The sequence below is a fragment of the Salvelinus fontinalis genome, chromosome 32, assembly GCF_029448725.1.
Source record: "Salvelinus fontinalis isolate EN_2023a chromosome 32, ASM2944872v1, whole genome shotgun sequence".
Taxonomy (NCBI): Eukaryota; Metazoa; Chordata; class Actinopteri; order Salmoniformes; family Salmonidae; genus Salvelinus; species Salvelinus fontinalis.
Genome location: NC_074696.1, coordinates 23,763,510 through 23,788,122, shown reverse-complemented (window position 1 = coordinate 23,788,122; position 24,613 = coordinate 23,763,510). Strand labels below are relative to the sequence as shown.

The 24,613-nt window shown below is 41.4% G+C and overlaps 1 protein-coding gene across 4 annotated transcripts; it reads left to right on the top strand.

Annotated features, from left to right (window-relative positions):
- Positions 1 to 15,356: 15,356 nt before the first annotated feature.
- On the top strand, positions 15,357 to 23,962 carry LOC129830965 (cilia- and flagella-associated protein 69-like). 4 transcript variants are annotated; one of them, XM_055893856.1, is made up of 23 exons: positions 15,362 to 16,154; positions 16,286 to 16,345; positions 16,472 to 16,537; positions 16,897 to 17,006; positions 17,089 to 17,165; positions 17,250 to 17,348; positions 17,549 to 17,701; positions 18,038 to 18,215; positions 18,381 to 18,504; positions 18,646 to 18,694; positions 18,857 to 18,978; positions 19,145 to 19,376; positions 19,659 to 19,823; positions 19,950 to 20,065; positions 20,516 to 20,634; positions 20,726 to 20,807; positions 20,903 to 21,095; positions 21,295 to 21,435; positions 22,219 to 22,295; positions 22,494 to 22,691; positions 22,848 to 22,934; positions 23,032 to 23,136; positions 23,570 to 23,962. In XM_055893856.1, the coding sequence occupies exons 1-23, from the start codon at positions 16,017 to 16,019 to the stop codon at positions 23,741 to 23,743; spliced, it is 2,865 nt and encodes a 954-aa protein (XP_055749831.1). In that variant the 5' UTR covers positions 15,362 to 16,016; the 3' UTR covers positions 23,744 to 23,962. The 4 variants fall into 4 exon arrangements, with proteins under 4 accessions (XP_055749833.1, XP_055749831.1, XP_055749830.1 ...); XM_055893855.1 differs by having other exon boundaries at positions 17,250 to 17,426; XM_055893858.1 differs by lacking the exons at positions 22,848 to 22,934; positions 23,032 to 23,136; positions 23,570 to 23,962 and having other exon boundaries at positions 15,357 to 16,154; positions 17,250 to 17,426; positions 22,482 to 22,568.
- The last annotated feature ends 651 nt before the right edge of the window (positions 23,963 to 24,613 follow it).

The following is a 24,613-nucleotide window of genomic DNA, read 5'->3' as shown; positions in this document are numbered from 1 at the left end:
GCATGGTCTCAAAAATACACCTGAAAAAGCCTGGGTTCAAGGAGTCGGCCGACTCGTCATGGCCCCGCAGTGCTGTCTCACAATAGACCTTATGCACATTCCATGATCGAACGTTCTAAACACACTTCCTATCGGTTTGGCAATTTCAGGTCAGTCTAGTTATTATCGACGATATAACGTTACTACCACTATGTCGCAGTTTTTTACTAGGTGTCTTCAGGACTTGCCTCAAATTAATATTAATGATGTACATCGAATTGTTAAATCAGCCTCCGAGACTCCAGCTAGCAAGAATGAAAAGGGGTTCAAGATGTATATAGGAAGCTACATAGACAACTATGAAGGTGAGTACCAGGTCAATGACAGATATGACATTAGCTAGCTACAATCATTAGCTAGCTAATTTAACTTTTAACTGTAGCTAGCTAGTTACTTTGTAAAATTATGTAACGTTGACAGAATCTACCTGAGAATGTGTTTATTTTCGGTAGCTTGGTTAAGTTATGCTTGCTAGCTATATTTGCTAGATAAAAATAATTGTTATTTATGTCTTCTACACAGTATCTAACAAAGATACATTGACAGGGGAGATCACCGTGAGGGCTGCCTGTCACAGGTCCATGAGGAAGAGTGAAAAGCCGCACAGCACAACATGAGAGTAGGGAAAGGTTATAGATAGCTACTAGGGACCTTGTTAAACATTTTCTGTGAGACACTGTCATCATGGTCAAAATGTGTTGGAGAGTGTCAACGTTTAATCTTATCAGTAGATAGATATTAATGATGGGTCTGTAATAAATACCATTTAAAATAACACAAGCATATTGCTATTACATTGTTATAACTAACTTCTTTCTAAGCAGGGTTTCTCACACACTTATAAACAGATACAGAGACCCACACACACACACCCAAGGACAGAGGGCTGACGTAAACCTTTCATAAACACTGATAAGGAAAGGCTTTGATCAAAAGAGTGCTTGGGTCCGCATTTCACGAAATAATGAGACACACACACATAACCAAGGACAGAGGGCTGACTACGCACACACAAAATCTCCTGCTTAGCTGAACATTTGATAACAAAGAACTTTTGCTATAAGACTCAGAAGGATGACGCCCAGCTCATCAGGACCAATCTGAGAAGACAACAACCTGTCCAGAACCAACCAAAGGACCAGAACTTCCAGACTCAACCTACTTTCTGTGTTGTATAAAATGTCTATGCATTCTGTTATCTGGGCTTTTTTCTGGAGGTTCTCTATGAGCCGAAGGAACGAGACCGTATACGCTTGTACCAGATATCTTTACTCTTAAATAAAGCTGTCGCTTGTCATACAATTTACCACCTTGTCCGAATCGATCCTTGACCGGCTCGCCCTTCTCCATATCCAATTATCAACAAAAACATGGTAGCAGAGGATGGTTGTCTAGATACCCGGTCCAGAGTGGTTGATATGGATGTGAGGGGGCGAGTTGGTGAAAGGACGGTTCACGGAGGACAGGTGAAATCTTTTGGGGGGGAGGACGAAAGTTCTGCTCAACTCGGGATACTGATCTTCTGGTCGACCATAAACAAGGTAAGCAAGACCTGTTAAATCAAACTTTGCATATTGTCGTATAGTTCTTCCAAATTTTGATCAGTGGTACCGAGTCTGGGTAAGAATTCTTGTTTAAATTTATGTGCATAGATGACATGTGAACGACAGTGAAGTGAACATATGTGGGAATAATTTGTAAGTCTTAAGCGCTATTATATAGTCCGGCTTGTGACCGGTGAGGAATAGGCTTAATTTGTGTTAAAAGCGCTATTATATAGTCCGGCTTGTGACCGGTGAGGAATAGGCTTAATGTGATAAAAAGATCTATTCGTATAGTCCGGCTTGTGACCGGTGAGGAATATAGTAAGCACTATTCAATAGTCCGGCTATTCAGTCGGTGAAGGGTAGGCTTAAAATTGGGATAGGCACTATTCAATAGTCCGGCTATTCAGCCGGTGAAGGATAGGCTTGTTCCATCCCCATTCATATAGTCCGGCTGTGACCGGTGACGAGTGGGGTAAAGTTTGTCAAGACCTATTAGTATGGTCCGGCTTGTGTCCGGTGAGGAGTAGGCTAGACTTATTCAATAGTCCGGGCGATTGTCCGGTGAAGAATAGTCTATTTGTGTTTGTAGGCGCCAGGTTGAAAAATGTTCAATGTTTAAGTGTAATGTTTCCAATGTCTAAAGTCTAAGTGTTCAACGTCTAAAGGGTAATGTTCATAGTGGGAAAAATGTAAATGTTTAATGTAAAAAATACACACTCATAACTCTTAGAGCTGTACAGAGAATGGACAGAAGATGGCAGTATTGCAGCACTCAACGGTCTCTTAGCAAACGGGAGCCTGTTTGAGTGCTGGTGACAGAAAAAACTTAGAACCAATTCGGAGTAGAGAGAATACATTTAATAACTTATTTAGCTTAAATTTACAGACTAATGATATTATTGTTATGGATTGGCTGACATGCGATATAAATTTAGCAAAGTATATGGTAAGTTTACACTTTGAAATGGAAAGAGTTGAGAAGTTGATTTTACTTATAGGATAGTTTTGCTGCTAAACTTAGTTGGAGTAACTAGATGTTTTGCCTAGAGGCATGAATAAGACAGTCATTTTTGGTATTATATTGGCTAGTTGCTGCGTTCTGAATACAGGTTGAGCGCTAGTAAACGCATATCTTTATTTGAACTATACTAATCTATTTGATAAAAGTACTAAACCTGTATATTTAACATTTGATAATGATTTACCGGGTGTGGCCGTATTAAATTATGCTAGAGAAAATTGGTTGTGTCATTTAGAGGGAAAATGTGTACATTAAAGCTTTGAGATACTTTTCAAAAGTTGCTGAAAGTTATGGGTTTTGGTTTAGGTAACACCAGAGAATTCGAACAATAAGTAAACGTATTCTAAACGTGATCTGTTTTCATTATGGGGAACAAAGAACGACTCGCAACCTGGTATGGCAGGCATGAGAGTTTTTAAAGGGACAGTGTACGTTTATCACAGTTGTATGGTTAGTACATGAAACATCGGGGAAATTTAAAACGAATGATTTAAGGGTATTATCATAATTATTAGGTTTTGTTTTTGTGGTAAACGTTTTGGGTTAAGGGGTTTTCCGTGTTCCGAGAGACAAGATAATATTAGGTGTTTTACTTTGAGTTTTATTTAGACAAGGGACTTTGTTAAGATAAAGGGTTCTTTTAGTAAATCTAGATAAAGTATGAAACACGAATGTAAGGAGGTGATGTAACCTCTTGACCTGTCTTCATTGCATTTTCGTGTGGATTGATCACCCACAGGGGAAATGTAGTGAGGATAATGAAATTGTGGTCATTTGGAATACTAATTTTGAGGTAAATTGATTATAATAGAGTTTATAACTCTTGACCATAATTGTAGTTTTAACCACAGAGGAGTCAGGATTCTGTTTTTAAACATTGGCTATGAAGGTTTTGAATTTGCTATTATTGATTTGGTATTACAACAGAAAAAATCCCATTTGTCATCGATAATAAATATGGGATGATATGATACATTGAGGTTTGAACAGGAGATATTTTAAGCCAATAGGGCAGGAAAGTAATGGGTTTCAGTTCTTAGAGGAGTGATCCTGATGGGAGAGAGCTTTATTAAGGTTATGTAAGGACTTTAGCGATTGACACTATAAGACATGTTGTTGTTATTTTTAAATCCATGATAAAGTCAAAACAGTGAGACACTTAGTTAATATTGCTAAAGGAACTATTATTAGAAAAAGGCAGACAGATGGGTCTACCCCGCACTGTTGAGACCTTGAAGGTTTGAGAGCAGAGTGGGGAGGGGGGACCAGGAAATGAGCAAGGTAGGCTGTGGAATAAGATAGGATAGAAAGGGTTTAACGTATATAAGCAGCACAGATACATTTTAAAGTAGATAAGTCACTTGACAGAGAATTGGAAAAGGATAGATATGAATGGACGCCCAAGGTACAATTGGACATGTGGAAAATGGAAGGGGCGTTCCTATTGTATAATGTAGGACATAAGAATATTTTACTAATCATAATTAAGTCATTATTTAGAGTAGGTAAGGTTGTTACCTGGCCAGAGCCAGGTATCAAACGGGGGAGGGGTACATTGTGGTCTAGGATAGGATGGGGCCTATTGGATAATAAACTAATAATAAAAATAAAAAAATCTAGCTAATAAATAGGCATAGAAGTTAAATATATAATCAGATAGAACAAATGACAAACTGTTTGTTAACCAAACCTGTATGTCCAAGAGTTTATGCACTACAGGTGAATTACAGGTGAACTCACTCAATCCAGTCCCTGAGGCCTGTTGGGGGGACCATACCAAGGACTCCTGGTAACGGCTAGCTGAAGTAGCTACCCGGATTCATATCACACTGCGGGAGGGTAAGACACATTGACACTGTCGAACAAGCACAGTGTCCGAGAGGAGAACTGGAATTAACAGAATTCTGGGGGCCATCTCTCGGATGAAAATGTCCTTTTCCCGTCATTCCATCCCTGTGTTTGTTCATAGAAGTGAAAGTGTGTCTGGCTTCTTGCTGATGATGTGTTCTCTGGGAGAGGGTGGGGCTTTACAGGATTGCTTGTGGTCCTGAGTTGTCTGTTTAGGATACGATGGGGATGTTGCCATCACAGTACTGCCAGAACCACCACCAGTTCCAACAGACCAGGTTCAGCCGGCCTCCTCCACCACTTCAAGACCAAGTCCCACACCACCACCTAAGCTCTCCAATCTGGTACAGGTAATAAATGTGAAAGACATCTCAGATAGTGACCAATCTGATTCTGGTTATGAGGGTGGGGAGAACATGTGGTTGGCCTATATGAGATACACTGCCAAAACACTTAATAGAAAGGACTGTGTCGTATGTGGACATGCCAGACTTGTTCTGGCTGCTCACCCATTTGCCCTAAGTAAGGGGGAAGGTTGGATGTGCATATTGGAAAGTTTAAGCCAAATTCAACCCTGTGTAAAACTCTGAGTCTTGTGTTCCCAGAAGTCCGTCCCCAGAGGACACCATTGGGGGTTAAGGCATATGGGGATATTACAGCTGTAACACTGGTATAGGTAGAGGTATGGACTATGGGAGGTTCCCTACTGCTGCCTGCATCAGTAATGTCACTATTAACTAGAGGTGTTGCTGATGTATGGTGGATGTGTGGACCTGCCAGGCGGTTGACCCCATTTGGAGAGGAGATTGTCAGGGAACATGTGTTTTGGCCAGTCTGATAAACACCATTGCCTATTATTGAGGTTACAGCTAACCAACTTTTGGGAGCTGCACATGACAGAGGCTTGTGACCAACTCAGGAGACGGCAGAAACGTGACGCTCCTTGGTCCAAGAGTACAGATAACATCCACACCAACCTGTTGGGGGTCCCAATAGGGGTCCCCCACGAATTCCAGACATTAAACAGAAATGATGGTCTGTGGCATCTGATGCCCACCATTGGCCCAGCTATTGGTGATACTAAACAAAATGCCTGGATCAATTATCTTTAATATAATCAACAATGATTTGTCAACTACACCCACACTGCACTTAGGGGGATGGCTGAACAATTAGATGCCACCTCTCGAACTGCTAGACAGAATAGACTAGCACTAGACATGATACTGGCCAACCAGGGAGGTGTATGTAAAATGATTGGAGAACAGTGTTGCACGTTTGTCCCTAACAATACTAGTCCGGATGGGAGCATTTCAAAAAGCTCTGAGTGGGTTGGCAAGGTTATCGGTGGAGATGGAGGGTCTTGCAGGTGTGGAGGAGAGTGGACTGTTCCCCTGGCTGGGTGGTTGGTTTGGTAAGTACACTACAATGATGGTTACTGGCACTACAATGATGGTTGCTGGATTTCTGACTCTAGTTATTGTTTTTCTTATGCTCGAGTGCTGTGCTGCCTGTATCATACCTTGGTTGAAGAAGTCTGTTACAGATCTGGCAAGGACCTCGGGTATGATGCCGTTGCTTGATGCTCCAGTTGGAGAGGCTGATATGGAATCAAGCTTTCGCAGGAGAGTGGGCCTGACAGAGGAGGACCCTTGGTTTGCTGTAGTTGATGTTGTCGAATGAATAAAAAAGTGATGTTTGTCCTCCCTGTTGTGAAGGTTTGAAGTTCCCGGGTGGCGACGAGCCCACCTGGTACAGGTTGTATAGAGGGATGGACCTGAGGGTTTAACATTTTCTCGTTTTTTGGTTACTAATGTGTGGTTGGCCACTCCAGGTGTAGTTATTGGAGTGGTCTCCTTTTTGGTCCTTGCTCATTTACGACTCAACTTACATTGATGCTATTGGTGTCCCTAGGGGGTGCCAGATGAATATAAACTGGTGGACCAAGTGGCAGCTGGGCTTGAATCTTCTGTTTGTTGGTGGTGCACAGTTAATAAAAATGTGGACCGAATCAATTACATTCATTTTAATGTTCAGAAACTAGGCAATTGGACTCAACAAGGCTTCGAGGCGGTCCATGGCCAATTGGAAGCTACTTCCCTGATGGCATTCCAAAATAGAATCGCGGTGGATATGTTGTTGGCTGAACGCGGAGGTGTTTGTGCCATGTTCGGGGAGCAATGTTGTACTTTCATTCCCAATAACACAGCAACTGATGGTAGCCTGACCATTGCCTTAGAAGGCTTGAGGACTCTTAATGGTAAGATGAAATCCCATTCTGGTGTAGACACCTCCATGTGGGATTCCTGGATGGATGCTTTTGGGAAATATAAAACCCTGGTGTCCTCAATTTTGGTTTCTATCTCAGTGTTTGCAGCCATTTTGGTTTTGTGTGGTTGCTGTTGCATACCTTGCATTCGTTCACTCACCACTAGGGTCATATCTAAAGCCATTGACCCAACAAGCCCTTCCCAGATGTTTCCTCTTTTAGGGGATGAAGGCCCTCCATCTTTTGAGGACAACAACATGCCTGCTGCTTTTACCTTTTTCTAGTATATGTCACGTCTCTTAGGAGACGTGAAGAGAGGGCATATGAAACTTTCTCTTCAAGAAAGTTTCTGCATATAATACTCCTGCTTGATCCCAAGTTTATGTCACGTCTCTTTGGAGACGTGAAGAGAGGGAATCAAAACTTTCTCTCTGAGAAAGTTTCCCTGGTTGTTTACTTTTGCTTTTCTTACTTTTACTATGTTTATGTCACGTCTCTTAGGAGACGTGAAGAGAGGGAATCAAAACTTTCTCTCTGAGAAAGTTTCCCTGGTTGTTTACTTTTGCTTTTCTTACTTTTACTATGTTTATGTCACGTCTCTTAGGAGACGTGAAGAGAGGGAATCAAAACTTTCTCTCTGAGAAAGTTTCCCTGGTTGTTTACTTTTGCTTTTCTTACTTTTACCTAGTTTATGTCACGTCTCTTTGGAGACGTGAAGAGAGGGATTTGTAATAAATACCATTTAAAATAACACAAGCATATTGCTATTACATTGTTGTAACTAACTTCTTTCTAAGCAGGGTTTCTCACACACTTATAAACAGATACAGAGACCCACACACACACACCCAAGGACAGAGGGCTGACGTAAACCTTTCATAAACACTGATAAGGAAAGGCTTTGATCAAAAGAGTGCTTGGGTCCGCATTTCACGAAATAATGAGACACACACACATAACCAAGGACAGAGGGCTGACTACGCACACACAAAATCTCCTGCTTAGCTGAACATTTGATAACAAAGAACTTTTGCTATAAGACTCAGAAGGATGACGCCCAGCTCATCAGGACCAATCTGAGAAGACAACAACCTGTCCAGAACCAACCAAAGGACCAGAACTTCCAGACTCAACCTACTTTCTGTGTTGTATAAAATGTCTATGCATTCTGTTATCTGGGCTTTTTTCTGGAGGTTCTCTATGAGCCGAAGGAACGAGACCGTATACGCTTGTACCAGATATCTTTACTCTTAAATAAAGCTGTCGCTTGTCATACAATTTACCACCTTGTCCGAATCGATCCTTGACCGTCTCGCCCTTCTCCATATCCAATTATCAACAGGTCCCAATTTAGAATTGCCCACTTAACAGGTTATTTGGTAAAGATCTGTTGATGCAGTGTTTGGTAATTGTGTTACTGAGACACAATGTATTCCTGTATAGTTAAATTAGCCCCTAGTTAAGAAGACTAGACACTACTATGTTTATTGTTATTTATGGGCCACATCATTCTTGTTTCTCACTTCAGTCTTTCATCACACTTATCTTCACAGATGGTGTTAAAGCACTCCGTACCAGTGATAGTGGTCCAAAGCCACTGCTCCTGTGTTGCAGGAAGTGCTCTGTGCAATCATCTGGAGGCCCTTCTTTACCAGACAGCGCACTACTCTCAACTAAACATTCCTGCTGCACCACCAGTTCACAGCTGCACAGACACAGAACAGCGTTGGCACAAGCCAAGAACATTTGTGAGTCTATCAATATCCATAAAGAAATGGACCTGAAAAGTATTCAGCCTATGTAACAGTAAATCCTTGTTAATTAGGGTGTGAAGCCAGGTCCGGTTGATGGGATAGAGTTCCGTAAACCTACTAACTCATGTGCTGATGGAATAAGGTCAATTGGAGGTTCCTAGAATGGAAACATTTTAGAAAACATCTTCTTGTGATTGTATCCAGATGATAAGCCTAAACAGTGGCGTCTTTACGATGTAATGACAAATGTTTGGGACAAAGACTGGGGGGAAATATATCATCTATAAATCTGTATATTTTAATTCATTTTATTTGAACTTTCGGGCTTGTGCTGTTTCTGGAAAAGTTACATGAGTCTTTGTCATAGTAATCTCTCCAACCTGATGTTAAGGTTTTAAAATGTTTTGCAGAAGTTCTCTCTACAAAGCACTCAATGGATACATGCCTGACGTGGACCTTCTCCGCGTCTCAGAAACGTATGCCAACTTTTCTCCACTTACTGCCCCTCTTGTGACAACAATGGAAATGTCAGCTGACGTGCCCCTGGTTGAATCCGCCTTTGGGGCAGTGCAAGCCGGCAGTGTTCTGTCCTATCAGCTTCCACAACCAAAGACCCTTGAAATTGTGAAGATTGCCGATGCCCCTTCTCCACCAATACTTTCATTAGATGGCTACAGGCTTCAGGCTTCCCAGTGTGCTTACATCCTTAGCCATCAGGAGCAGTTCCACCTCAAGGCATTAGAGACAACCTATGAGATGTCACACAAAGTTGAGGTTGCTACAAGGGAGCAAAGCAGCAGCCCGGAATGGCATCAGCTCAGGAAAATGAGAATAACATCCTCTCGTTTCCGAGAGGTTTGCCATGTTCGGGGAGAGACCTCAGCTGACCACCAAGCTGAGCGGATGTTCAAGGGATCTGGTATGCAGACCATGGAGATGAAGAGGGGGCTAGTCATAGAGCCAGTGGCTATACAGCAGTACTGCACACTGAAGAATGTTAACTTCTTTCCGTGTGGCTTCGTAGTGCACCCAGATGCTCCATGGTTAGGATCCTCTCCAGATGGCATTATATTTGATCCCAGTGTAAGACCACACTTTGGACTCTTAGAGGTCAAGTGCCCAAATGTACCAAATTATGTTGACTGCCCTTACCCGAAGATACAGAATGGAGAGCTGAAGTTGAAGAGATCTCATGATTACTACTGGCAGGTGCAAGGTCAAATCCTTCTCACAGGTTGTAGCTGGTGTGACTTTGTCATCTGTGCACAGGAGGACATCCTAGTTGAAAGGATATATAAAGATCTACAGGTTGTAGCCGGTGTGACTTTGTCATCTGTGCACAGGAGGACATCCTAGTTGAAAGGATTTATAAAGATCTACAGGTTGTAGCTGGTGTGACTTTGTCATCTGTACACAGGAGGACATCCTAGTTGAAAGGATATATAAAGATCTACAGGTTGTAGTTGGTGTGACTTTGTCATCTGTGCACAGGAGGACATCCTAGTTGAAAGGATATATAAAGATCTACAGGTTGTAGCTGGTGTGACTTTGTCATCTGTGCACAGGAGGACATCCTAGTTGAAAGGATATATAAAGATCTACAGGTTGTAGCTGGTGTGACTTTGTCATCTGTGCACAGGAGGACATCCTAGTTGAAAGGATATATAAAGATCTACAGGTTGTAGCTGGTGTGACTTTGTCATCTGTGCACAGGAGGACATCCTATTTGAAAGGAAATATAAAGATCTACAGATTTCAAAAACTATAAGAGAGAAGGTTGACCACATGTATTTTTACCACAACTTGCAGAAGTGTCTCTCGCACCTGAATTGATCCCCTGCATGGGTGCCAAGTTTAGTGGTTTTATGAAAAATAAGTATTGATGTTCTTGTGAAGAAATCTACAGTAGAATAGATTTGTTTAAAAAAATGTATTTCAGCAAATGTTCAACAGTTCAGTTAACCAATTACACATCTCTAACATTGTATTCAATCTTGCATTCTGGCTATTCTGTGTTTACCTGATTTCTTTCCCCCACCCCTGTTAATTAATTGCCTAATTAAAGCCAATACAAGCTCCACACAAACTGATATTCACTACAACACAAATGATTGATACATGTCGTAGATAAACAAATTATTATTTTGCTGCTAGCAAATAAACACATGTACATTTACACTGGCTTGGCCCATGCTCTGGATTGGATCAGAGACAGCACAGTCCACAGGCAGCGCACCTTGTTCTTCACCCCCCTCAGTCGGAGCAGGAGGTTTCAGTCTTCTTTCCCAAACACCAGGTCTCTTTTGAATGTGCCAGTTCCACGCGAAGACAGTAGGAACAACACCTCTTTTTAGGTATTGTCGCCCCCCAATTTTTCCCTCAACAAAGTCACTTTCGACGAAATGTGTACTACACACCTTTGTGTGTTTGGTGACAGTAAAGTTGTCACGACGTACTGCCACCAACCACCTTTTTCTGAGCTCTACATCGACTGGGAAACGATGGAAGGTCACAATACCATTACATTTGGAAGAAACTGAACACAGAGGCACTGAACAATGTTCATTAGCACCTCCTTCGCGGGGCTGTAATTTAAACGTAGTCATTGTGAACTATTTCAGTCAGAAATGCATCGACGAAGCTAATGACAAAAACAATAGCAGAACTTGCTCCGGAGGTCATCAACCCGGTCGGAAGTAAATTACAACGTTGGAGGCGGAATAATGCATAGAGCCTATTGCCACACAATTTAATGCATGCTATAATTCTGGCAAGCACTACCTATTCTCCTCCGTTTGTTGGTTGTGAAGGTCGGTGGCTCGTCTATATGTCTAGCTGAGCCACAACGTTTGATTTCCCCAGTAATCCCAGTTTAACAGCATTGTGTATATGTGATGCACAATTCTCATGTTTTGAGACCCTTTCAAACACATGTATTAAATCCTTAAATCCAGACTTGGACAACACACAGTTTAGAGCGTTGGGCCAGTAACCGAAAGGTTGTTAGATCGAATCTTCGAGCTGACAAGGTAAAAATCTGTCGTTCTGCCCTTGAGCAAAGCAGTTAACCCACTGTTCACTAGGGGCTGTGGATGTGGATTTAAGGCAGCCCCCTGCACTTCTCTGATTCAGAAGACACATTTCAGCTGAAGGCATTCAGTTGTACAACTGACTAGGTATCCACTTTCTCTCTCCACTGAATAGCAGGAAGGGGATGCAAAATAGTGATTGCTCTGAGATGCTTGCAGTTAGCCACTGCGTCCTTCCAAACCACTCATTGTTGTATTTGCAATTTCTGACTTGTTGTGTAATGTTTATGGCAAATGAGCACCGAGACATTTTATCTATAATTTATCTTCAAATGACAAGAATTGAAAAGGATTTGCCAGTAGTTTGTCGACTTGATTCATGATGACTGCTAGCTTGCTAGCTAAGATTATGAAAGTATGATGTTAACATGATCAGTCCAATCAAAGCTACTGTAGATTTAAAATTACGTAATTTTATCTGTGGCCAATGACCTTGAGCTTTCTTGGATGGGCACTTCTAATGTAACTCTATGGCAGGACCGAAGGGGCTGGAATTTTCGAGCTCTCCCCGTAGATTTTGCTGCGATGTAGTGTCCCCATGAGTGACAGAACACTGAGCCAATCACAGCGCAACTAGAGAACATTACCAACCCCTATTTCCGCTGGCTGCCCCACCACCACTGATCTAGGATGAAACACCTGCATTTTGGAGCTTCCTTACTCAAGAAAGCAAAAAAGAGACCATGTTTGTATGTAGCTTTATTAACTTTTTTACATTGTTTGCAAACTGATATGTGACATGTATTAATGCCAAAATAACTATTAATAATAGTAATAGTAGTAATAATAGTAATAATAATTATTTTGCTAAACAGGTGGGGCTCTGCCTTGTCTAAAAATCCAAACATGGTGGTGGAAAATTGTGTTTTATTAAGAATCTGTAACGGCATTCCTCCTCCTCTTCATCTTCGGAAGAGGAGGAGTATTGAGGGAACCAAGGCGCAGCGTAGTGAAAAGACATATTTATTTAACGAAAACACGAACTTGATTAAACTAACAAAAACAACAAACGGTGTAGACAGACCTAGACGACGTACTTACATAAAACAAGAAAAACGCACGAATAGGAACATAGGCTACACAAACCGTAAACAGTCCCGCGTGGTGTAAAGACACAGACACGGAAGACAATCACCCACAACGAACACTGTGACAACGCCTACCTAAATATGACTCTTAATTAGAGGAACGCCAAACACCTGCCTCTAATTAAGAGCCATACCAGGCAACCCAAAAACCAACACAGAAACAGAAAACATAGAATGCCCACCCAACCTCACGTCCTGACCAACTAACACACATAAACTAACAGAAATAGGTCAGGAACGTGACAGAATCAGTACTTTTACATATACAATCTATGGACAGTACACATATTTTTCCATTTTTTTTTGACGGTTACCATTAAAGATAGTTAAGGAGGTAAATGATGCCCTTGCAACCTGAATTGAGGATGCTTTATGTACGAGCCGGTCCGAGTGTATTCCCACAGATTGAACGATGAGAAAGATATTTCACCAGATGTATAAATGTGAAGCATCTGCTTGGCATCTCCACCAAATATGGTAGTGAGAGGAAGCCCACTGGCTGTGGTGCCAGACCGATAAACAAGAGGCACAACGCGGAGTGGGAGGGCGGGAGTGGCCTGTGGGGAAAATGGTGACTCTGCTTGAATCCGAAAGTGCGGCAAGTGAAGTGTGTGATAATTAATGGAAAATAAGTTGTAGTAGAAGGCGAGGACCGGTCCAATAATGCATTTCTTATTGGGCTGCGTTTTTTGGACAAGGAGATTAATTTGGGAAATCCATTTGTAATATCGAGGACTGTGAAGAAAGCAATGGGAAAGGTGGATTCAATCAAGCTGACTAGAAGCGGCCTTGTTTTGGTTAATTGTGTTGATGAAGAGCAGAAGAGGAGTGTACCTTAAGTGTACCTTAAATTCTAAATAAATCATGAACAGTGTCACCAGCAAAGCAACCCCACACCATCACACCTCCTCCTCCATGCTTCATGGTGGTAACTACACATGCAGAGATCATCCGTTCACCTACTCTCCGTCTCACAAAGACAAGGCAGTGGGAACCAAAAACCTCACATTTGGACCCATCAGACCAAAGGACAGATTTCCACCGGTCTAATGTCCATTGATCGTGTTTCTTGGACCAAGCACGTCTCTTCTTATTGGCGTCCTTTAGTAGCAATTTGACCACGAAGGCCTGATTCACGCAGTCTCTTCTGAACAGTTGATGTTGAGATGTGTCTGTTTCTTGAACTCTGTGAACCATTTATTTGGGCTGCAATTTCTGAGGCTGGTACCTCTAATGAACTTATCCTCTGTAACTCTGGGTCTTTCTTTCCTGTGGCGGTCCTCATGAGAGCCAGTTTCATTATAGTGCTTGATGGTTTTTGTGACTGCACTTGAAGAAACGTTCAAAGTTCTTGAAATTTTCCGCATTGACTGACCTTCATGTCTTAAAGTAATGATGGACTGTCATTAAGCTTATTATATCATTAAGGCTTATTTGAGCTGTTCTTGCCATTATATGGACTCAGCCTTTTACCAAATAGGGCTATCTTCTGTATACCACCCCTACCTTGTCACAACACAACTGATCAGCTCAAACGCATTAAGAAGGAAAGAAATTCCACAAATTAACTTTGAACAAGGCACACCTGTTAATTGAAATGCATTCCAGGTGACTACCTCATGAAGCTGGTTGAGAGAATGCCAAGAGTGTGCAAAGCTGTCATCAGGGCAAAGGGTGGCTACTTTGAAACATTTTTGATTACTACATGATTCCATATGTGTTATTTCATAGTTTTGATGTCTTCACTATTATTCTACAATGTAGAAAATAGTAAAAATAAATAAAACCCTTGAATGAGTAGGTGTGTCCAAACGTTTGACTGGTACTGTAGATGATGAGTATCTTAGTCAGAAAATCCCAGCAGTGGTCAGTGCACATCGCCTGACCTGTATGGTAAATGGAAGGAAGGAGAAAAGCCTGTTGATGTTATTGTTGTTTGAGAAGATTCTACCTGAATATATAAAACTTGGATATGTGAGGTATGCGGTGAGAGAATTTGTGTACAAAACATTACAGTGCGGAAATTGTAAAGGGTACGGTCACGTGTCAAATGTTTGCAGACAGGAGAAGTATAATATTGAAGAATCTGTGAATGGAAAATGTTGAAACTGTGGTGGGGATCATACTTCAGACTTCCTTGAGTGCCCTGTTAGGGTGAAGGAGGTTGAGGTGTCAAAGATCAGGGCTGTGCAGAGGATCTCCTATGTGGAGGAGGTGAAGAGAGTCGAAGGGGAAAGAGGCAACACTGTTGAAGATATGGCGGTGGACGCATTGCAATCAGTTGCTAGTGTTTTAAGTCAATCAGGTGATCTGGATACACTCATTGTGAAGAAGGTGGATGTTGTGGCATTTATAGCCACAGTGGTTAATTGTACAGCACAAGTGTCTAAGAAGTCAAATAAGCTGGATATCATTATATGTGCAACTGAGAAGTTGTTGGGGCTCCAAGACTTCACGGCAGAAACACTACAAGGACTTTTGTCGCTAGGAAATGTCCCGCCCACACAGGAGGCTTCTGAACCTGTGTTGGGACCTGATTCCGATTTTTTTTTTTTACAGAAAAGCAGGTTCATTTAGTTTGGTTATTATTTATAATTTTTTTGGTAGTTAGTATGATCTTTTATTTTTACCCAAATGTTTTATGTTTGCGGACCGATCCTTATTACCCACCCGCACAGTTGGTGACAGACTGCACATTTGATTGTTACGCCACTATACCATAGAAGTAGAAGAAGAAGATGAAGAAGCTGCTCATTGGCTGGCAGTGGAAGAAGATGGAACGAGATGGATTTTGGCCGAGATTCTGCACATTTTCTCATCGATTAAACGTTTGATCTCAATATAATCTGTTATGAACAGAGTGGACTAAGTTTTGTAGACTTTACCCTTTGTAAAATAAAAATTAAAACGCGTTGTTTAGAACGAGTGCAAAAATAAAAACGCGTTGTTTAGAACGAGTGCAAAGGCGAATTGAGTTACTCAGGGTTTATTAATTTGTTTGAGACGATTGTAAGAATTAATTGTAATCAATCTGCCTTTGTTGTTGTTATTCTGTCAAGGAAATAATGGCGAATGCTGTCACCAAAAACCCACTTCCGGTGTGTCAGAACGGGAAAAGTAGGCGTTTCAAGATGTGGTATTTTCTGTTTGTGGTAGTAGGGAGATAACCATAGTAACGGATACAGGCGCACATAGGTAGGTCTGAGGCCAACACAGAAGTAGGTGTTTTTGTGAGAGGCATCGACTATAGTTATTTTCTTCCATGTATTTGTAATGTTTGTTATGTCAACTAACTGAACATTTTCAGTTGTACACGCGGAACTCTGTAAAGCAGGTATTTTTTTGCACCAACGCGTTTGCAATGCTTGCATCGGAGGCTGCAATGACTAAAAGTTATTTGACAACTTCAACTGGATCGAAAGCCAAAGTGCATCGAAGAAAACCTGCGATCCCAGTTATCAAACATATAGCAAAAGACAATGATCAAGAGAAACAGGAAGTAAGTTATTTATATTTTTCTACTTTGACATGTTTTAAACTACTTTGTCATGCATTTCAAATAAAGGTTAACTTTGTCTTATGAATCTGGATTCATGTGAATTTATCAAATGCATTCATGTGTTTTTTCAGGTTCTCACCAAACCCATTGAACTCAGTCGTGTGATACATTTTCTTGAGGATCCTTTAGCAGTAAGTGATAAATATTTGTCAACAAAATCATTAAACTATTACTAGGTTAGTAACAAAATCATAAACTAAGTTATTCATTCAATGGAAATGCCAAATGTTAATCAAACATTTTTATCTCTGCTTCAGGCTACTTTGAAAGAGAGACAGATTTTTGCTTTGAAGAAAGTAGTGAAGAGATGTCAAAAAGGCTTTGTATCCTTCTTACCTGACTTTTTCTTGATTTCATTGGGCTGATTGATTATTTTCTTGTTCAGAACTAATTGTGCCAGGGTGTAAACTCTTCTGACTCATATCCCCTAATGATGTTTTGGAAATAGATAAGCCTATGTTGTTAGGCAGTGTCATGTCCTCCGAGTACCAAATGTAGACACATTGAATTCCCTAGGTCCCAATTACCAGCTAATTATTTTTGGGTTCAGCATTTTTATTGCCCAGAAATAATTATAGTTATCAGATATTGTAGGTCTCCGTGGGGTATTTTTAGACACCATTATTTCCATAGTTAGGCTACTTCTTCACATGCTTATTTGTCCTTAAAATTAATTTTCAAGCTTTTGAAAGAGCTGGCTGATGTTTTTAAGATTTTATATATCTGTGCTGAGAAGTCCAAAGATCACCCTGAATATACTTCAGTGCTATGTGACTTACTGAAGATTTGTAGGTAAGTTGTTGCTTGTTCAATCGGTTGTTCTTGCTTATTCAAACCAAATACAAGCTTACAGACTATAACTTGTATTACTTAGGCTTCCTTTTCTAAAGGAAAAGACCTCTGATGAAGTGACCTACGCACAGACTGTCAAAGAATCACTCTCTCAGATGGGTACGTAACGCATGCAGTACTGCTGTGGTCATACAAGCATCTATGGTCATCCAAAAGTGATACCAATTTATTTAATGTTTGCAGGGTTCCTGATGAGGGTGCCAAACGCTGAAGTGAGGAACCAAATCTGCCACTCTATTATTTCCGTGTACAGCTCTGTGACATCAAAACACAGTGTGGATGGTATGGACAGTCTTTCAAAGCCTGCAGCTGCCTCAAAGCCAGCTGTTCCCTCTCACAGATTCTCTAAACATTCATTGAGTGAGCCATTTTAAATGATATTGATGTTGTGTTTGTTGTAAGACATTCACCTGTCTGAAATGGTGTACCATTTCACAGAATTATGCTTATTACCTTCTGTTGTAATATCCTATTTTCTATAGGACTCCACCCTACCAGCCTAGGCTACAGGGTGCAACTGTTGGAGCAGAGTGGGCTGGCTGAGACTCTGGTCCTGTCCATGGCCCTCCTGGAGAACCAGCCTGCAGTCAAGCTCCAGGTCCTACAGACTCTTCAGATGCTCTCCAGCTCCTCTGGTAAATAACAATTCAAACATGAATTGCTATAATGGACTGGTGAATTAGTTTCTGTATGAATTAGTTTCTGTATGTTTCCCAACTGGCATAGTGTCGGAAATCCCAGACCTAGAGAAAGTCAGAATATTGGCAGTGTGGGACCCTAATTCCCTTTATAGTGCACTACTTTGGATCAGAGCCCTTCATCCTTCATCAGAGAAAGTAGCTCTTGAGATAATGTAGCTCTTTAAAAAAGGACCAATCACAGCAGTAACTTACAGTTTACCTCTGCCAATGTCAAGGAGTCTGTCTCTATTTATTCCACCTCCTACAGTCACGTGTATGTTTTGTACACAGATGTGAACTGTAGCCTAATATTAAAGGCACAGGGGGCAGAGCAGATCTGTTTCCATATGAATGAGCCAGACCCATCAGGGCAAGTCCTGTTCCGCTCCTCGGAGATCCTATGGAACTTGCTGGAGAGAGGTTGCAAAGAGGAGGTTACAGCTCAACTCAGCAACATGGACTGTATTATGTATGTGACTTTTACCTACATTTTTTAAGAGCTCATTCACATTCTGCATGAGTGAGTGCAATAAACAGTACTCACATTGAAGAAGTGTTTACAACCATTACAAATTAACTGTGTAATATGTGAAGGGAAATTAAGTACTAATGATTATTATTGTCTCAAACATAGGGCTCTGAAAGAGGCATTTTTGCACCAGCTGCTGAATGGCTTTCGACATTATGACTTCCAACTCAGGAATGATCTACTGGTGATCACAACTCTCATAGCTGAAAACCCCAAATCTCCACTCATTGTAAGCAAATTGTATTACTAAATCAAAGCAGGAAGTAAATCACAGGAATGTCATCAATTGTCAATAATCATACCACACTTCAAGCATCACATGTTATTGATATTTGTTTGTCTCCTCATCAGTGGTTGTCCTCATTTACAGGAAAGTTTATTTGCCAAGCAGCTCATTCTTTTTGTTACGTTTCCAGAACGTAAGCCTCTTTTTTCCTCATATATATATAAATGATGATGTGTTTGTAAGTAGCGATAATTATTAATGCATTATAAAGTAAATCTGTTACATGTTATCTTCCAAATGAAGTAGTTCCAAATGGTCATGAACTATTTTGATATTATTTTTCTTTGTATCCAAGTCAAGAGTCACAACCCGTTGGTGCGCAACCTCAAGCTATCCTATAACAATGAAGATTTTGAGATGAAAAGGTTGCTACTAAATCTGGTTGTTGTCATGTCAAAAGACTTATCTGCTCTGCAGGTGAATGAGTATTTTACTTCCGTAATGTGAACGATTGATTAGCTGCATTATTTAACGTTAGTGTGCCATTGATAGTATGAAAAACATTCCAGAGTACATACAAATTATTAATACTTTCTGACGCGTTATAAACTGTAACTTCATACATGATGTTTGTGTCTACCAGCTGTTCAAAGAGGGCCATGTTGTCCTGGCCCTGCTCCACCTAGTGAAGCCCACTGCTGCTCCTCCTGAAGGCCAGTCAGGGCCACGCAACTGGACCCCTGTCCAGCAGGAGGAGCTGCAGCTGCAGGCTCTGGCCACTCTGGCCACCGTGGCTCCACTGATGCTGGATGACTACATGACCTGCCAGGGAAACACCTGCCTTCTGCTGCTGCTGGAGTGGTGCACTGAGCGAGGTGAGGAGAGGGGACACACTGGGAACTTACCACGAACTTGGACAGGAGTTGAACAGAAGTAGTGGTGTGTAGACAACGTTAGTTGCAGATGGACTTCTCCAAAGCAATGTTCTTAATTTCATATATTGGCTTGTATGGTGGGAGTAATTCAGAGACTGGTACCTCACACATTTGTTTGGCCACTTATGATGACTTAGCGATGAATTTAATGGAACTTGAAATTGGTCACTTGGTTTGATCTGCAACTATTGTTTGTATCACATCATTGTTTATGCCCAACAGATGCCTACTTTGGACAGGGCCATAGTTTCCATGGCACTGGAGGGAGGGGCAGTAAGAAGGCTCAGATGCGTTACTGTGTGAGGCTGCTGAGATCCATGGCATCCCTAGGCAACGAAGCAATTAACCAGGACCTCTTTGATCAAGGAGCCATCAGCCAGCTGCTTGGTAATGACAGGCGGTACCTCTCCTTTTGGAATATTACAGCTATTATGGATATTTAGATTTTGATTCCAAATGGAAGCTTCACAAAGTATCTGTGTTTTTCCATAATGTTGAGCACAACTTTCCCAGTGATCATTATGCAGATGGAGGGGAGTCCTGAGGAGGAGGACGTTATTACCTTGGAGATCAAGGCTGACATTCAGCTGATCCTGTCAGCACTCTGCGAGGACAATCCACACAGAAAGGTAAAACTAAGATCAAGAACCTTGATTACAGCGGGGACTGTGAAGAGACACACAGAAAGGTACACACACACGCATACGTGCACAAGCGCTAGCACACGCACTCTACACACACATACATTGTAATATTGTTGTATGGTGGTATTATACATTTTGTATTATAGATATGTAGTGGTGTAATAATGTTATATGATATACTGTTTGATCTTTTGTTTTATATGTAATGTAAGTGCCTTAGTGTGTTTGGACCCCAGGAAGAATAGCTGCTGCCTTGGCAGCAGGTAATGGGGAACCCTAATATATACAAATACAACATCTTCAAAGAGGATATTGGAGAATGATGTGTTACTCACCCTCATAACAGCAGTTAAAAAGCCTCAATGCTTTTTTCGCTTTCATTGAATTTAAATGGAGACTAAAATGGGTATAACTCCACGCTACTATATGCCTCAGGAATTGTTTGGATCGGAGGGAGTTGAGATGACGGTGCATTTCCTCAAGATGAGCACTGAGAAGTTCTACAGTGGCCTGGGACACAACAAACTCATCCTCTCCACCGTGGATTGTGTCTGGTTAGTTCACTTATAAATACATCAGTTTACTTCTTCCATCTGCGACTCTTGTACTGTATGTTCTCATTTGTGGGCTATTGTTTTACTGTAGGTCCTGTATCGTTGGATGCTACACCACAGAAGATGTGTTTTTGGAAAAAGAAGGCATTTTCCTTCTGCTTGACTTGCTTCATGTAAGTACACTATTTGGTGTGGCATCCTTAGGTGTAGCTCAAGCAGTACTTTTTCTGCTGCACCTGTTGAATTTCTGAACCCATCTTACCTGCAGTCGAGCCCTAGGAACATGCAGAATGTGGTACTTGGAACCCTGCTGGAGCTGTGTGACAACCCCAAGACGATGTCTCACATCCTGGCCTGGCGAGGGCAGAAGAGCCTGACCACCCCGGGGCTACTCTTACAGCTCTGGAGGCAGGAAGAGGCAGAGCTGGGGGTGAGCAGAGACCTCTATGGAAGGATCTCAGGTGGGTCCATGGTATCACTCAAATTAAGTGGGATTACTGCTGTTAACAATCACACAATGACAGTGAAATGCTATGCAGTGAGGTCAATACTATTTGACTAATACAGTAAATGTTGCCTCTGTTTCTGTCTGTTTCATAATGGAGTTACAGTAACATCCTACTACTAAAACGATAACTTTTTTTTCTATTTTATGGCTAGATCCCAAGAAGCCTATTCTGTGTTATTACCAAGAGGAGGAGGATTCCCAGGTATCACTGCCTGCTAACAGGCCTAGTGCTGCAGTGATGGATGTGTCTGAGAACCTTCGCTTCAAGATCTACTCTGTCTTCTGTAAACTTGGTAAAGGACAATTGACTACTATTTTCAAGGGATGGATTAAATCAAATCAAACTTTATTTGTCACATGTTGCCGAATACAACATGTGTAGACCTTACCGTGAAATACTTACTTAAAAGCCCTTAACAAACAGTGCAGTTCAAGAAGAGTTTAGAAAATATTTGCCAAATAAACGAAAGTAAAAAATAATAAAAAAGTAACACAATAAAATAACAATAATGAGGCTATATACAGGGGGTACCGAGTCAGTATGCGGGGGTACAGGTTAGTCGAGGTAATTTGTACATGTAGGTAGGGGTGAAGTAACTGTGCATAGATAATAAATAGTGAGTAGCAGCAGTGTACAAAACAAATGGAGGGGGGGGGGGGGGGGGGGGGGGGGTGTCAATGTAAATAGTCCGGTGGCCATTTGATTAATTGTTCAGCTGTCTAATGGCTTGGGGGTAGATGCTGTTAAGGAGCCTTTTGGTCTTAGACTTGGCACTCTAGTACCACTTGCCGTGCGGTAGCAGAAAAAATAGTCTATGACTTGGGGGACTAGAGTCTCTGACAATTTTTTGGGCTTTTCTCTGACACCGCCTAGTATATAGGTCCTGTATGGCAGGAAGCTTGGTACCAGTGATGTACTGGGCCGTACGCACTACCCTCTGTAGCACCTTACGGTCCGATGCCGAGCAGTTGCCATACCAACACCCTGAAATGTTGAAATTATCACAAATGTATGCTTTACAGTAATGTGTGTTTGTGAGTTGTTTCCTTGGGTAAAATAATGCTTCTGATTCCAGGTTTTGAAGCCCTGCCCGGATTGTCAACGGAAGATTATATCACCCTAAGCATTGTCACCAGATATCTGGACTTTAAGGTGAACATTTGTGTCCTCTCTTAGCCTATCCTAGAATGTACATTTATAACAGGTCAGTCACACACAAATAAGCTTGATATGATATCCGTATCAGTCAGAACAGTGTCAAACTGACAAAGACAAGAAGAAGGGGAAAAAAACATGTCAAATCATGACAAAAAAAAACGTTTTTTTTTAAACGGTAAGCTATCTCAATAGGTTGGCGAGGTGTGGGATGAGATCTCCAAAGAGTTGAGCCTGGAGGGAGTGAGACCAGTCACCCCTGACGAAGAGGCCCTGGATACCATTGCTAAGATGACAGAGGACACAGCCAGGAGAGTCATCACACAGCAGAGCAGCATGCTGGAGCAACGGGACAAGGAGGACATCAGTGAGGAGAAACGCATGTATACAGAGGTGTGTGCACGTGTGTGTGTGTGTGTGTGTGTGTGTGTGTGTGTGTGTGCGCCCGTGACATTATAACAGCTGGGGTCAAATGGCCCCAATGTGTGTAAGGGCTCCCAAATAATTAAGGTCTGACTAAGTTATTCTGTTTATTTCTTAATTTCACAGATAAGTTCCAACTGGAAACAGCAGGAGCTTACAGCCCAGTCTTGGGAGCATTTTGTGGCAAAGACATCAAACTACAAGATTTTAAAGGTTATCCTATGTCCGCCTCTAGCAATTAATCTTTCTTTGAAAGTGCTATTTGTAGAGAAGACTTTGTGATTGATTACTTTATCAAGTTCTATTTCAGGAGACAAAAGAGCATCAGGAGAGATCTATTGACTCATCCAGACCTAAACCAAAGCATAAGGAAGCTATATTCCATCCTACACAGATTCATGGCTTACAAATTACAGTAAGTCATTGTGATGCAGATATTGTACTGTACTATATTGATAATTATAAACTGGGTGCTTCAAGCCCTGAATGCTGATTGGCTAAAAGCCGTGGTATATCAAGGTTATACCACTGGTATGAGAAAACGTTTTTATTTTTACTGCTCTAATTACATTGGTAACCCGTTTATAATAGAAATAAGGCACCTCGGGGGTTTGTGGTATATTGCCAATATACCACGGCCTACGACACTCCGCATTGCATCTTGCCTTAAGAACAGCCCCTAGCCGTGCTATATTGGCCATATACCATGCACCCCTGTTTCCATGCTTGTTCTGTTGCTCTGATTTCCCCACTGCCTTAAAACAATTGTGTGTGTGTGTGTGTGTGTGTGTGTGTGTGTGTGTGTGTGTGTGTGTGTGTGTGTGTGTGTGTGTGTGTGTGTGTTTCAGAAATTCTGCGGGCGGGTGATGACTGTAGAGAGCACTCCAGCCCACCTGACAGGAGGGCCCCTGGCCAATACAGAGCTGGCCCTGGAGAGGGTGCCCATCCAGGGTGGAGCCCTGAGGAAACTCCCCACTGCCACTGAGGACACAGAGTATTTCAACACAGTTTCAGTCAAATAAATACCCCACCTCCTCTTATAGATTTGCTCAGTGTTTGTTCACTATTTACTACAGGTCTCCATGTACAATTTGGTGTGTTAGCTTGAGAGTGAACATACAGACAGGAATTCATCAATCCAGCATGAACAATCAAAAGTAGACTACTAGTATCTACTAGGAACAGATATTATTGGATTGATTAAACAGATTTGAAATGATTAAAATTGTGCTGTAACTGAATTTTGTCATTGTGCCTAGGACAGATTTTTTTTGTGTGTGTGGAATTTATCAATATTTAAATATTGATGTAGCAATTGACAGAATTCACAATCATTTGTGAGGACATCGCCTCATTTTGACCTTCAGTGCACAAGGTGTTTCATTTGTGATGTCAGAGATACATTTTATGATGAAGATTCTACTTGGTGCTCACATGTTGATGGTCGTGATGGTATAAACTATTGTGTGATGAGATTAGCAGTTTACATCAAGACCAGTATGTTACCAGCATCTGCTTTTGGCAATAATGTTTCAATTTACTGATGTGCAGACTGACGGATGAATTAATTTAGGAGGCCACAATCAGCATCCTGTAGTCTACCCCCCCCAAACTGAACATGACTACACATGTTTGTATTCTGCAGACTATAGACAAAGACCCATACTAAACAAGGCAACTAGTGTGTCAAGATGGGGAAGATGACGCTTTCCTGCTTTCCTTTGGTTTGAAAATATTGTTTCCATAAAGGAAATGTCTTTGGTTGTGCTGTGGTCAGGCCACTAGTTCTGGATGTGTTGGATGAAGATACATTTTTTTCCCCACATAGAAAACCTTCGCCATCATACTCCCATCCAACAAAGCATAGATTTATGTTTTTATTACTTCTGAAC